This window comes from Rhodamnia argentea, chromosome 11 (assembly GCF_020921035.1).
Source record: "Rhodamnia argentea isolate NSW1041297 chromosome 11, ASM2092103v1, whole genome shotgun sequence".
In the NCBI taxonomy this organism is placed as follows: Eukaryota; Viridiplantae; Streptophyta; class Magnoliopsida; order Myrtales; family Myrtaceae; genus Rhodamnia; species Rhodamnia argentea.
In genome coordinates, this window is record NC_063160.1 from 13,975,037 (window position 1) to 13,990,632 (window position 15,596).

At 39.4% G+C, this 15,596-nt stretch overlaps 1 protein-coding gene across 2 annotated transcripts; it reads right to left on the minus strand.

Annotated features, from left to right (window-relative positions):
- Positions 1-12,728: 12,728 nt before the first annotated feature.
- LOC115736430 (rRNA (cytosine-C(5))-methyltransferase NOP2C) lies at positions 12,729-15,591 on the minus strand. 2 transcript variants are annotated; one of them, XM_048272625.1, is made up of 9 exons: positions 15,295-15,591; positions 15,051-15,195; positions 14,862-14,952; positions 14,391-14,543; positions 14,064-14,302; positions 13,801-13,932; positions 13,371-13,438; positions 13,233-13,294; positions 12,729-13,081 (listed from the first exon to the last, which is right to left on the minus strand). In XM_048272625.1, the coding sequence occupies exons 1-9, from the start codon at positions 15,453-15,455 to the stop codon at positions 12,948-12,950; spliced, it is 1,185 nt and encodes a 394-aa protein (XP_048128582.1). In that variant the 5' UTR covers positions 15,456-15,591; the 3' UTR covers positions 12,729-12,947. The 2 variants fall into 2 exon arrangements, with proteins under 2 accessions (XP_048128582.1, XP_030524006.1); XM_030668146.2 differs by having other exon boundaries at positions 14,391-14,585; positions 15,295-15,583.
- Positions 15,592-15,596: the final 5 nt, after the last annotated feature.

Here is a 15,596-nt window from a genome sequence, read left to right on the forward strand (position 1 = left end):
TCAAAGAGGGGTGGCCGAAAGTATGAATTGGGGATCCACCTTTCCTCATTCAAAATTTGATCCAATTTAAGAAAATTATCTTTAATATTTGAAAATTTAATTGATCTCGAATAACCCTCAAGAATTTAGACTTTATTCAATCCAGTCAAGCATTATCCTATCCCTAACAATCAAATACCATCAGAAAATTCGCAAGGGAAAAGATAAGACAACAACCCAACCAACTTAACATGGTATAGATAATCACAAGATCGAGAAGAATATCCATGGCAACTCAAACTTCATCCAATTAAGAAATTCTCACTTATTTAGATAAAGTCCAATTTAATCAACCATTATCTACAGCATGAGATGTCATTGAACGACCAAAAAAGATAGGTTCAAATCAGCCAATTCAAAACAAGAACGAAACAAGGATCATTACCATCACACATTGCAATTCCATCCAAGGTAGTAAGAGCGCATATGTCAAAAAAATCCTTATCTAATTCAACAAAAATTCTGATTTCTTTAACCGAACCAATTTGATCCTACAATTGTTTGAGTAAACTTTACTTTGAGAAAAAGTAATCTCGCCATTAAACTTAATCAATTCCTGAAAGTGTCACAATTTGATCAAATTGATGAACAAGCTAAAAAAATCAGGATTTCACTTCCCAAAAAGATCCAATTTTTAGTTCTTGACGTGTGAAGACTGTTCCTGAATTATCTTTAAAAATTTTACTATATCTAAGAATAGTAAATAGTCTTCAATCTATGCAAATCAGAAAAAAAAAAAAAGGTAAAATACCTACGTTTACGCTCCCGCTAAGATATGCATGATTTGAGGTCATGGAATAGGCAAAGACAACTTGAATTGAATAAAGAACGTGCGAACAACATCAAATACATAAACAACTAAAAAATCTTTTCAGCGCTCGCGAAAACCTTAGCGAGTTAGTGATCATAAACCAAACAAAAGTAGGCATTTTCAGATCAAACAGCATGTATATAATGTAGAAACAACATCGAAACAGCAACCAAATTACACAGAAAACGTGCCTGAAGCATCCATCAATTGTGCTCGAAGTTACCTTGATTCGTAGTGCGAAACTTGGATTGATTCGATACGAAAACTCCTCTGGACAACGGCTCAACTACCTTCCGAACAGTAGCAAATTCCGCACCGAGTAGGGGTTGAATTTGCACACGAACAGAGCTGGAAACGGCCTGGGCAACAGCTCCAAACACACTTGGTTGGTGGCTCAAATAGTGTAGTGGATTACGACATGCAAGATTGGTGGTGCTCAAGGGCTCCTCTTCTCCTTTTCTCACGTGGATACTCGTCGCTCCCCAATGCAAGATTTTTCGTCCAGAAAACATCGTCCCCTCCCCCCCCCCACACACACATTCATTGCATGTTAGGTCTTCCTTTTTATAGGTAGGGAAGCTAGGGCATTCAAAGAATATATGAATATCCAGTTTCCTCTCTTACCAATATATGAATATGAGAAAATCATATAATAATCCACCAAGATATCAATTCCTCTGAACTTTTCCTTTCCTTGTCAACAAATTCTTGCTCCACACAATTATATGAACGAGGTCACTAAATCAAATTTGGCTCAATATTTTTCACCTTAGTATCTCCTCTGTTTCATTCTAGATGAAGACTATCCCATGCGCATTTTACGGATAATTTCAGCCCCCAAACTACTCAACGGGGTAGGTCGACAATTACTATCTCGTAAGCTTAGTCCGATTAAGTTCATATGCTCGAGCTCATCCACCACCGGTCCAAAAATGTGCAAATTTATGCAAATGCTCCTACTATCTATATGCAATAGATGATTTTTGTCGATCCCTAATTTTCATGTAAAAAATAAAAATAAAAATTTAGATGTCAATAGCTACCCCTCTTTGAGTGGAAGGTTGCAAAGGTTTCGCTCAAAGACCAAAATTAAAATCTAAATTTTGCCAATGAAAATGATGAATAATGATTTTTGTGGGAGTTCTAATCCCATTTTCTTGATGCAAAGGAAATTATGCATGGTACGCAATGCTGTAAATAACATGTGCAAAAACTTCTCTTTTTCCCATGTTAGAGAAACCCGCACATAGATCGCATACGAGAATACCGATTTTACCGGATACCTCATAAGCTGATAATTCTCTTAATTTTCAAGCTTCTAATACAAGAATTTCAAGGTACTGGACCCATCTGTTATCGGCGACCTCTCCTTGACCGAGACAACACAAAATATGTGTAGTGTTGAAAATATGCTTTTTCGGGATCACAAGAGCAAATCGAGATTACGAACCCAGAACAATATTCAAATCACAAGAGCAATAATAAATATGAAAGCCACAAGAGCAAATCGAGATTATAACTTGAATAAAAATTTATCGATGCCACGAGAGCAAATCGATCCTAGTTCGATAAATTATCACATAAGGTTAATCATGAGTTGAATAAAGATTCAGACCACAAGAGCAAATCAAGATCATGGATTGGAAAACTATTCAAATCACAGATTGGAAAACTATTCAGATCACAATAGCAAATCGAGATTATGATCCGAATAAAAGAAATCAAGAACATGAGAGCAAAAACATCAATGAACTTGATAAAGATTTATTGAAACCATGAAAACAAATCCATCAATGGTTTGATAAATACCTCTTGAGAGCAGGTCGATCATGAGTAGGATAGGTACCTAGACCACAAGAGCAAATTGAGATCATGAACTGGATAAAGGTACCACGAGAGCGGGTCGATCGTGGACCAAAAGCATAAGTATAAGAGGTGTATTACCCGAACCGAGTCAGTATTGAAGAAATGTGTCACCCGATATGAGTTAAGTCAATACACAAGAGGTCAAAATGACAACTAAAGTTAATTTTGAAAAGGGTTCATAAAACTTAGCTGGATTTTCTGAGCAACGAACATGAGGGTGCTAGGCTGACTACGTCATACCTACATAATGACTTGTCGTGCGATTATGAGCAAATGCAACATCATATGTTAACAAAATTTGTGAGCTTTTTGTTTGCATTATAAAGCTTCAACGGGGAATTCTATCAATGAGGGAATCTATCTGACCCTTTTTTTTTTTTTATAATTTCGATCAAACTGAATGAGAAATTTTAGTCGGAAAGGACTTTCGCTCACTCTCATGAAAAGCTTTTTGAAGACCCAACCATTAATGTGGGCATAAGGATCCCTCGTAACCGTCATCTTTACCTTGGACAAGGGTCCGGGTATTCTCGCGATCAATATGACCGGACAAATGCGTGAGGTCTTTTGCAAAGACCGTAATTCCGGCTTGGTCAAAGGTTCAATAAAGGAGACTCATGTGAGTTATTTGGTCATAAAATGGAATGGAATTTTCATTAGCTGCATCCGGTTTATAAGTCGGGAACCCGCAAAACGAGATAAAATGATCTTACTCGCACTTCTTCGAGCGACATTTATAAACATTTGAGATCATATGTTAACTCAAGTACCATAATCTGAAGAGACTTTGATAAGGGTTGTAATGTAGGTTCGGGGAAGGCTTGGAAATGAAAGGCCTATTTACAACAAAAGAGGTGTATGAAGATGAGATCGGTGATCATCCATCCTTATCTCTTTGGGCGTGGATATCGCTCCGAGCGAGTAATTTCTCTTGATCTACTTCAAAAATAACTATCCATGAGGAACATATTATGAACAACTTCAGTTGAGACCTCCTTTCATCCAAAGATTCTCTTTTTTTCATATGGGAGTGGGCCCTTTTCTTTCACGCTACACTTTTTCTCTTTTTGGGAGCATAGAATTTTTCGGATGCCCCAAATTTTCTGCATGGTGAGCCTTTGCTTTTCTTACCCCTTACTCTCGTTTTCTTTTGAGCTTTTTTTCTTTAAAGGAAGGAGAGGTCTCACCTGAATCTTCTGCATTCTTTGCCGATAGATCTTTTTGAGTTTCACCTTGCCCCAAGATGCTTTGCTCATTTGTCGGATGGTTTAAAATGATTCCTTGCCGGGATGATCACTAATCGGGTTTTGATAAATGAATACACCGCTCAAGTTGGGTTCAACAAAGGGTCAAACGTGCATGGTATAGAAATGAAATGCTCTTCGTCATGTATAAGACACTTGAGCTAACATAAAACTCGCATGTTATAAATATACTTGAAGATTGATGCAAGTGAAAGCAAGAAAATTTTAATCATTCTCGATCCGAGAATTGCCCTAGTGTGGGGTTGTTCCTGACAGGGGTATGAAATTAAACCACCGTTCAAAGGGATTTAGCAACGGACAACCTATAGTGTTTGGATAGAGGAAATGAATGCATCATATCATCTTGGTCGTCATACTTTTCGCGAGATAACCTTTTACCTTGTGAGTGTGAAAATCTCACTCAGCTCATCGGGGATTAGAAATGCGGGATGTGTATGGAAATAGCTTGCCTTTCGTCATCCCGAGATTTTCTCATTCAATATGATCATTTGGACCATAGAGATTGCCCGATTTAAATTATCTCCCGATGAAGATTTGCAATGCAGACAAAAAATTGATGAAATGAAATTCATGAAGTTCAATTTGATTTAGTTATGCACAATAAAAAAAGGAGTGCAAATCAAGTATATTTAGATGTGAAAGAAATATCAAGGAATGGGGAGACAGTGGATTGCCCCCGTATAAAGAGAAATGCACGTGAGATCGATCAATCGAGGACTCGAGATGCTCCAGCTGTTCGGAGATGACTCTATGCTTATTATGTGCTCCCGCAAGGAGGAAAAATGGTGTCACATTGAGAATAACATAAGATAGAGAAAGAGATACTTCCCTTCCCAAGTCGGAGTTTGCTGTCGATTTGCCCCATTTTCTATCAAAATTGATCATGTCCAATGGTCATGGTATTGCCATGATCTGGGGATTGGAAGTGCCCCGGATGTGCCCCAAGTTGGGAGTTCATGATAATCGCTTCTTCTATTGATCCCGCAAAGAGGAAAATGGGACGTTATTTTTCGGGAATGACCAAACCTGGTGAGAGATAGGTTCCTCTTAAGATTGGGACGCATGTCGGGACATGGTCCAATGATTAAGCTTCGATCGTTTAATGGCTTGATACACGGTTTGCTGCCTGCCCCTTGGAAATTCCTGAAACATCTAATAAATGAGTCAAATAGATAAATAGGGTTAAGCACATAGCATTATTTCGAAAATTTTACAAAACATTTCGATTTTAGAAAACCTCGGGACGAGATATCTTGAAGAAGCCCAACCCTCGGTACTTACCATAGATCTTGAAGAAACCCAACCCTCAGTACTTACCATATATGATATATTTTTTTATCGTTGATTATGGTCATTAGGTTAGTTTGAGATACTTCGATAATATTCAAAATATAATGAAAAACATCTATAATTTTATTGATATTAAATCAATCGAATTACATCCTAATAAAAAGGGAGTCCTAAAGTGCAACATGGAATGAAAAGGGAAATTCTAGAAAATAGTAAAAGTTCCCACATTGGAGAAATGAACGATTGAAAAATAGTTACTCTTGAGGGCCAACACCTATCTCCACCAATGATTTCTCAAACATTGCTCGAATGATTGGGCAACTGATTATTTTGAACATTGGACCGATCGTTATTCTGAAATGAATATGTCCCGGAGTTGAGCAAGTCATGGATACGATTCTTGAGTACATAACAACGATTCGTATCATGTCCGAGTTCTCCTCGATAGTAGTCACATTTCTTAATCAGGTCGTACCTTGCAAAGATTGCATAATTCAGCCGCATGGGCTACGTTAATAATAAGTCCTTCTTACGTAGGACGGCCAAGACCTAAGAAAGAGCACCAGGCTATGGTGTATATTGTCGGTTGCGCTTGTATCCTTTTTGTCCTTGAGTATTGAAATTTTCCTACTGCTGATTAGGGACTTAAACCTTGGGTGTTTGGACTCGAGGCTTATGAGTGTAAGTGACATTCACTTGTGGAGCGAATTCTTTGTCTTTTCTTGTTGTGAACTGTTTGGCACTAGTACTACTATCTCCATACCACCCTTTCTTCAAGCCATTCTCGATTTCTCAGCCATCGCAATGAGGTGACTGAACGACGTTGCAGCAGATCCAAGGATTCGTGACCACATTGCCCGAGGTAGAGTGGAGACAAACAACTTCATGAGCTCTCGCTCATGGGGTACCGGTTTCAGGTGAGATGCCACGTTCCTCCATCCGGCAACGCATCGCTTAATCGTCTCGCCTTTCTTCATCTCTGCTTGTTCTAGGTCTTCCCTAAAAATGAGAACATCCAAGTTGAAGCTAAAATGCTTAACAAAAGCATTAGCAGCCTTCTCCCAATTCCGCATGTTGTAGATTTTACAGTCCGTATACCATCTCATAGTTGCATCTTTCAAACCGGCTTGGAAGGTCCGAATCATTAGAGGACCGTTAGCCGCATACTTGCTCATCCTAGCTTGGTACATCTGGACATGCTGCACTGGGTTAGAAGTGCCGTCGTACTTCTCGAAATCGGGCACTTTAAACTTCTCGAGCACACCGACCTTCGAGAAGGTAGAGAAATCAACTTGGGGAATGTTATGGGTACCTTTTATTTCTCGAATCCTCTGTTTCATTTGAACTAACCGCTTGGCCGTCTCTTCATTCGGTCTTGTAGCCACGGGGCTAGCTTGGGGAATCAGAATTGATGGCGATGCGTTCAAGCCAGTACCTATAATGATAACATTCTCCAATGGTAAAGACCGAAAAGGAACTCGTTCGAATGCCTTATCGGGATTCTCTACCAACGAAGGTAGAATAGAGATGACAGGCAAAGAGTTTCAGCTAGATGGTTGTAGCTTGACAGCAAAGCTAGCCATAATCTGTTTCATCTTCTGTGACATCATCCCTTCGAAACGCTCGGTCGGTGTGTCAAGTCGTTCTTCTAGAGCCTCTTGAATAACAGCATTGATTTCTGCTCTGTTGGTCATTTTCCTCACTACCGATAGAATAATGTGTGGAGGATCCGTAATAAATTACCTAAAAGAGACGATCATGTGATGAGTACAATAGGGGAGAGACGTTGAGTCGATCCATGGCTAATCTAGACTTATGAACACCACTCAAACTTGACTCGTGACCCTAACCAGGAAATTCCAGTTTCCTCGGATTTCAGCAAACAATTCGTGAAAAATCATAATGTAATCAAGATGGTATGAAATTTTATGAGCTTATAGTCGAGAGGCTGATGAACAACGAGTGGATCAAATCGGTTTAATGTACCTTTCAGAAAAATCATGATCAGAAAACCATTATGTCCGCCTATTATTAAAAGAACGAAGGACCCTCTTAAATTGTGAATTTAATTCTGAAATTTTTCAAGCCATTAGTTGAAACATAGATTTACAACTTTCATGTTAAGAAATTTAGCAATACGGTACGTTTACTAGTACTAAATCGCAAAATGAATCACTAGTCCGAAAAGGTGTGAGATCCCAGCCTGCTCGACTCCGGCCATTAATTCCATAATAAATAGAAAACACATTGGATTACCACGAAATTTTTCAAAATGATGGTTCAAGATCTTACGAACATTTTTCGTTTGAAGTGAGAAAATTGAATCCAACACGAAAGGGGCGTAAAAATTTGTACAACACAGCAAGGTTAGAATGAAAACAAAACTGTTTTGTTAATATAAAAGTGTAATAAGACACGAGATCCCTAAAACCCGACAAAAACTCCTAACATGAGGCCTAGGAAAGCAAGAAAAAACACGACGACACGACTCAATAAATGTCTATCACTTCGAGGGCCCAGCTCCATCCATGGATCTCTTGACTTAAGGACCGGTTTGTGCCTTCAAGCGCTTGATGACTTTCTTCGCCATGGCTATCTCCTCATTAGCTTCGGCCAACAAACGCCTAAGCTCATTGTTGACGAATTGGGATGGAGTAATATTTGGGGGCTTTGGACGCCATTCCTCGGGGATGGAGTGCTTGAGTCGGTACTCCTTGGTGGATTGATAGGCCTCCTCGGCGGGCTCCAACGGCTTCCTCGAGAAACAAAGTTTGGTCGGCCGAGAAACAACCCATAGGTAGTGAGCGGTGACGACCATTTCTTCGTGATCCGAGATGAGGTTCTTAAAGTTCGGATGGATCCGGTCGGATGGTAGAGGTGGAGGCATCTTCCGAATACACCCAAACCGTCGTATGACTCGCGATGGATAATACTCATTTGCTCCAGTAAAACCCAAGAGAGGGACCGGTCCAAATCGGCCAAAGGTGAAGCGAGCCTCTTTACATTAAAACGAACTAGCGTGCCATTTGAGGGACTTGGTGGAAGGATTCCTCACAAGTTTTAACCATTCGAAAAAGTGATAATCCGGGCATTTACTTTGTTTTTCTTTAAAGATGACCAATAGCGGGGCAAAATTTCTCAATGTGTCCGTCGACACAAAGTTTTGACATTTTTTTATATAAGACAAAAACCATACTTGCAAAAGCTCGGCAAGGGCTCGCAAGACCTTATCCTTGCCCCGTCGATACTTGTTCAAGGAAATAACGGTTTCAGCCAAAATAGCATTCACAAAATTTCTTCCCTCACAAACTTGCTACACAAAATGAGCCATGTGAGAATTGACAAAATTCTTGTGATGAGGAAAAACGATCAATCTAAAAAATGCCAATAAAAAGATTTTGCTCTTTTGCAAGGATCGGGCATTGTTAAAACAATCGATCAGAAAAGTAAAAGAACAATGCCCCATAGTTTCCTTTCAAAACCCTTTAAACGATCGGTAATTCAACTTTCAAGAAATCGGCTAAAACCCCATAGGCATCCTCCTTCAAGTATGGATTAACAAGCTCAAAGTCAAGGGACTTACCAATGAGCACGCTATACTCTTCCAATGTAGGGGTAAGCTCGTACTTACCAAGCAAAAATGTGGCAGCCCGAGGAATCCAATAGTGAGCGAGAGCTTGAATCATCCCAATACGAATCTTAATATCCAGCAACAAGATGAGCTTCCTCAATCTGCTCTTCACATAATGACGGGTGACTTCGTCCAATTGGGGAAGGCAATCGATCGGTTCATCCTTAGTGATCTCTACAGTGCGAATGTTGCCGTGCCCCATGAAGTGACAGATCAAAACGACGACGCACCTAATAGGCATGGATCGACTAAAAAAAAAAATATACGAACATGATGCTCATAGGTTCAAAGACAAGCAGAATGATATATGCATGCTTTATTAGCCAAGTTTTTTTTTTTAAGAGCTCTTGAGGGCGAATCGGACTCAAAGATCTAAGTCGTATCCTACGCCTCTTGAGCTTGGGGGATGCCAAGAAATTCTCTCATGCCCACGTATTCGAGCCGGAGCGGGGAATTCTTAACATGATCGGGGTCGAGGGCAAAGTCATCCATTCCTCTATCCCGAGGCCAATCGGATCCTTACCCAAACACCATTCTAGGTTCAACTAGCATTTTAGGATCCAATGCAATGTCATGAATCAAGCGCGACAGGTTAATTCACTCAATCATGGCATTTTGCGATAAAATAGAGCAATTAAATTAAATGCCAAAAATTAAGTAAACCTGCATGAAAATGATTAGAAGAATCAAGCATATTGGGACATGATCATTCAAATAAAATGCCATCAAAATCAATCAAGCTCCAAATAGTCGAAGAAAAAAATCGATCAATCAACAACCACAATCAAGCAATCAAGGCATAGATCATGAAAATCAACGGCTTAAGTCCACAAAAATTTTGATTTTTTCGAAAATTAAGGGGAATTGAGTGGAAATTCCGAAATCAACCTTAAAATATGAAAATTAATTTTAATTTTCGAAAATTAATTAAAATTTCGATTGACCCTCTTTTAATTTCTGAAAAATTAAAATTTCGTCCCCAGCGGAGTCACCAAACTGTTGCGGCCTAAAAATTAGGTTAATAGATTATAAGGTTAATTAAATTAACTAACCTAACTTAGACCCTCCCAAGTCCTACCAATCGCAACTTAGGTTCAATTCATGAAAAAATTATTAAATTGGAGCCGCCACTAATCATTTACGATAGGTTGATTAGATACCTATATAAAATAGTGGGAGAACTATTTCATCTCTACGAACCATAGAAAGTGAGTTTGGGGAATTTGTTACATTAATTTGAAAAATTAATGTCATTTCGGTAACAATTTCATGAAAAAAATTCATTTCGATTGATCAACGTGATTTGATTGATTTTATTAGAAAAATGTGACATGAGAACTGCATGATAAAATGATTTGATTTTTTTATATTTTTTTGTATTTTCGGATTAAATACCAAACAAAAAAGAACATTCAAAAACAAGCAAAAATTTGAACAAAATTAAACAAAAATGCCCATAATATACCTTTAAATTTCGATTTTTTTTTAAAAATTCACTCATTCCCAAAGATCCGGGTCAGAGAGAATTTTTATCCGCTACAACTTCGAAGATTCGAGCCGGTATGCAGATAGGGATATAAGACGACAACATCCCTTTTGTCAAAGGAAAAGAACACGAAGCCTTATACTAAATTGCAATCCCATTCCATAAGATCATGGCTAAGGTGTGCAATTTTATTTTCCGAAGGGTCTAGGCACATTGGAGAGCATATATTATGGGCATGTTTATTTAAAATTGTGCAAACTTTATAGCAATAAAAAACAAACAGCACGAGAAAAATAAAATAAAAATAAGTCCATTGAGCTTGAATTTTCAAAAATTCAAAGAGGGGTGGCCGAAAGTATGAATTGGGGATCCACCTTTCCTCATTCAAAATTTAATCCAATTTAAGAAAATTATCTTTAATATTTGAAAATTTAATTGATCTCGGATAACCCTCAAGAATTTAGACTTTATTCATTCCAGTCAAGCATTATCCTATCCCTAACAATCAAATACCATCGGAAAATTCGCAAGGGATAAGATAAGATAACAACCCAACCAACTTAACATGGTATAGATAATCACAAGATCGAGAAGAATATCCATGGCAACTCAAACTTCATCCAATTAAGAAATTCTCACTTATTTAGATAAAGTCCAATTTAATTAACCATTATCTACAGCATGAGATGTCATTGAACGACCAAAAAAGATAGGTTCAAATCAGTCAATTCAAAACAAGAACGAAACAAGGATCATTACCATCACACATTGCAATTCCATCCAAGGTAGTAAGAGCGCATATGTCAAAAAATTCCTTATCTAATTCAACAAAAATTCTGATTTCTTTAACCAAAACAATTTTTTCCTACAATTGTTTGAGTAAACTTTACTTTGAAAAAAGGTAAGCTCGCCATTAAACTTAATCAATTCCTGAAAGTGCCACAATTTGATCAAATTGTTGAACAAGCTAAAAAAATCAGGATTTCACTTCCCAAAAAGATCCAATTTTTAGTTTTTGAAGTGTGAAGACTGTTCTCGAATTATGTTTAAAAATTTTACTATATCTAGGAACAGTAAATAGTCTTCAATCTATGCAAATCAGCGTAAAAAAAGGTAAAATACCTACCTTTACGCTCGGGCTAAGATCTGCATGATTTGAGGTCATGGAATAGGCAAAGACAACTTGAATTGAATAAAGAACGTGTGAACAACATCAAATACATGCAGATCAACAACTAAAAAATCTTTTCGGCGCTTGCGAAAACCTTAGTGAGTTTGTGATCATAAACCAAGCAAACGTAGGCGTTTTCGGATCAAACAGCATGTATATAATGTAGAAACAACATCGAAACAGCAATCAAATTACACAGAAAACGTGCTTGAAGCATCTATCAATTGTGCTCAAAGTTACCTTGATTCGTAGCGTGAAACTTGGACTGATTACATATGAAAACTCCTTTGGACAATGGCTCAACTACCTTCCGAACAGTAGCAAATTCCGCACCGAGTAGGGGCTAAATTTGCACACGAACAGAGCTGGAAACAGCCTGGGCAATAGCTCCAAACACGCCTGGTTGGTGGCTCAAATAGTGTAGTGGATTACAACGTGCAGGATTGGTGGTGCTCAAGGGCTCCTCGTTCTCCTTTTCTCACACGGATACTCGTCGCTCCCCAGTGCAGGATTTTTCGTCCCGAAAACGTCGTCCCCCCCCCACGGGCACACACACATTCATTGCATGTTAGGTCTTCCTTTTTATAGGTAGGGAAGCTAGGGCCTTCAAAGAATATATGAAGATCCAGTTTCCTCTCTTGTCAATATATGAATATGAGAAAATCATATAATAATCCACCAAGATACCAATTCTTCTGAACTTTTCCTTTCCTCGTCGACAGATTCTTGCTCCACACGATCACATGAAAGAGGTCACTAAATCAAATTTGGCTCAATATTTTTCACCTTAGTATCTCCTCTGTTTCATTCCAAATGAAGACTATCTGGGATTAGGTCGATAATTACTATCTCGCAAGCTTAATCTGATTAAGTTCATATGATCCAGCCCATCTGCCGCCGGTCCAAAAATGTGCAAATTTATGCAAATGCTCCTACTATCTATATGCAATAGATGATTTTTTGTCGATCCCTAATTTCATGTAAAAAAAAAAACAAAATTTAGATGTCAACAGAATAATGCATGGACCTCAAAAAGAGGAAATGCTCCAAGCCCTGATCTTTGGCCCTACCCAACTTCAGCTCTTCCACCCCAGAAAAGCAGAGTCAATCTCACCTGGCTTGGTTAAAATGAAACCATCCGATGGGACCAGTCATGCAACTGACAATCTAAGTACAAACTTCAAAGACTGTTTTATAAAGCATCAAGTGTAGAAAAAGTTACACCAATTTGCATCATCCCTTGACAAGAATGACAAAACTTGTGGGCTCTCAGCTCATGGAAACTTCAAATTATTAGGTATAATAATCAGCTGATCCATCACCATTGCATTGTTGAGCACTGAGGTATAGGAATGGTAAATATAAACTCGAGTCTAGTTCCCTCCTAATCATAAGCCAACTTTTGTAAACTTTGCCACGAAAAGTCCACTGGTTTGAGAAGTAGAAGGATTGAAGCGCAAAGTCTTGGGTAACCTCCCACTCTTGCAGGGCCAACTTGCTGCAGCATCAATCTCCTGCAGCACTGCCAATGGAAGAAAAGCTGAACTGCTGAAAGAATAAAGGTTTTCCTTCCAGTATAATGTCATTAAGTATTTATCACAAAAAGACCACGTCATCAACAGTCATCAATTTTTCCCCCATATACTTTTGACTTCGGTGCAGAAGGAACTCACCAGCAGACGCGTTTTCCTTGAGGAATCGTTCTACCACATCTTCATTTTGAGCAACAGTCAAACTGAGAGCAAGAACAAAAACAATTAAGCGATAGAACCAAGGCTGTGTTTTACCATAGGTAAAAGAATTGCAAAAACCTGCAAGTGCTGTAGACGAGTGTCCCACCAACTTTCAGCAACCTGAAGCCATTGATTAAGAGCTTTAACTGCAAGAGACAAATCGTGTGCCGTTGACAGATCCCAAAACTTTACAATTGCTTGCAAAATGCCAACAAAGCCCAGCTGGCCCAGAATCCCGCAACTGGAATTTATAAATGTCCATAAAGATGCAAAAAACAACAGCAAGCACCAGAACTAGATTTTTCAAGAAGTTACTCTTTCGCTCTATCGTATCCTCAGACATAACATCAGAAGAAAATTCCAAAGATACTGGTGCTGTTTTGTATCCTATAACCGTCTAGGTAATCCTTCTAATCTTTCCAAAGTAAAATTTTAATGTGTGAAAAGAGAGAAAAGAAGGAGACACCCAGCCTGTACCAAACCTAGCAAGAGATCTTAATCAAATTACCTGGAGCAATGTCAGGTTATCTGTTCTCTCTGCATTCAGTACACGATGTTGAAGAGTTTCCCATCCCCACTGCTCAAACTTCTGAATATGCCTTATCGAACCATCATGAGTGCATTCTGCATCAACAAGAACCTAAAACCAAGTCGAACCAATTGGTTGCATTAACTAACGTTTCACAATAGCGAGCTCGCGCGAAGATAAGAGAAGGAAGGTGGAATTAGTTGGTTTGAAGAGGAGGAAAAGGATGTAGATATGCTTTTAACCTTGTCATAGCCGCAGTTCAGGGGCTCATTGTTGGACACAGTCTGATGCAACTCATCTTTGGTGAGGCCGACAACTCCAGAATGCTTCCCGTAGAATATAATCTCAGGATATTGAAATCCTAGGCGAGACTTGGAAGTACCACTTTGTCGGGCTCTTGCTTCTCTTTTCCTCTCTTTCCATGGCCTCCTAGAAGTCCATTCTTGGAACGTTTGAACCTTTTCGTTTGTTGTGGATTCACCTGCATAACACTAGACAGGATATAACATCAAATATGTATCATGACACAGTATGTACTACATGTTCAGGATGTCTTCCAGTTGGATTACATGATTTGTAGGAATGAACCCTAGCAGGAATCACAGAAAATGTCGTTCCATCGGCAACAAATAATCGGCATCGGTCACCTAGATCATACTTCTGCAGCATTGTTCTGCAAGCTGCCAAACGGTGTTCAGAAACATCAACACCAGTGACAGACCCCGAATGACCAAGAGCATCCAGAATCATGCAAAGTTTAGCACCTGAAAATACAAGGTCAGTGATTGATCAGATCAGGTGAGATGATGCCACCCGACTTAAATCAGCTACTCGATGAAACTATGGTCAAAACCCCAAAAGCACAAGCACAAGCCAGACAGAAGCTTCACGTGCAACCAAGTTGCTCATACGTGGCGAATCAAAATAATCATTTTAAACCATAAATAAAACATTTTGACTAATGTCTTGTGGGAATAAGGCATACACCCGCCATTTTCTCGAGCATACAAATTGATGGAGATGAATAGAGAAATGCTCACCAGGAGCAGCGCAAAGATCGAGCACGTGATCTCCCTCAGTTATGCTCAAAGCCGAAACAGCAGCTCCAGAGGCAGCATCAATCCCATAAAGCTACATTACCAGATTACACCTAAAGCATCAATCACTAGAACCTAATCCTCGCACAAAATTATCAGCAACCCATAAAATTAAACCTGCCAATTTCTTACTTTGCCTTCACGGTACGCTTTTGTACCAGCAATATGAACCCTTGGTGGAAGCGAATAAAAACCAGGCAACCAATCAACTCTCTCCGGCTCACACGCAAGCTCACCTTCGAGCTCTCGGAGACACGATTCGCTTCCAGGTTTCAACCTAACTCCACAATCGAACACAATTATAGCAACAGGAATCGCCCAAATGGGACAGCTACTCCAGTGAAGATTGAAGCAACAACAGCGACCAATTACTTACCTTATGTAACGAGGTACACAGTCGCCGGAGGCGTAGATCGAAGGGTCGAGGCCGTTCTCGCCGAGGAAGTCGAGGAATTCCCGCGGCAAGGGCGCGCCCGGAGCTTCGTCCATCGGAATCGCGAGGTGGCGAAACCAACCACGAGCGGACGCCGCCTGCATCGAAGAAAGATTGAACCTTTGTTTTATAAATGGCCCGGGCCGGTCCGGGCCTCGCCCGGCCCGCGGGCTGGCACGGGCTAGGACGCATTGTACTAACACAACTAGTGCACCGAACTCTCCTATTGTCTTGCTAGTTATATC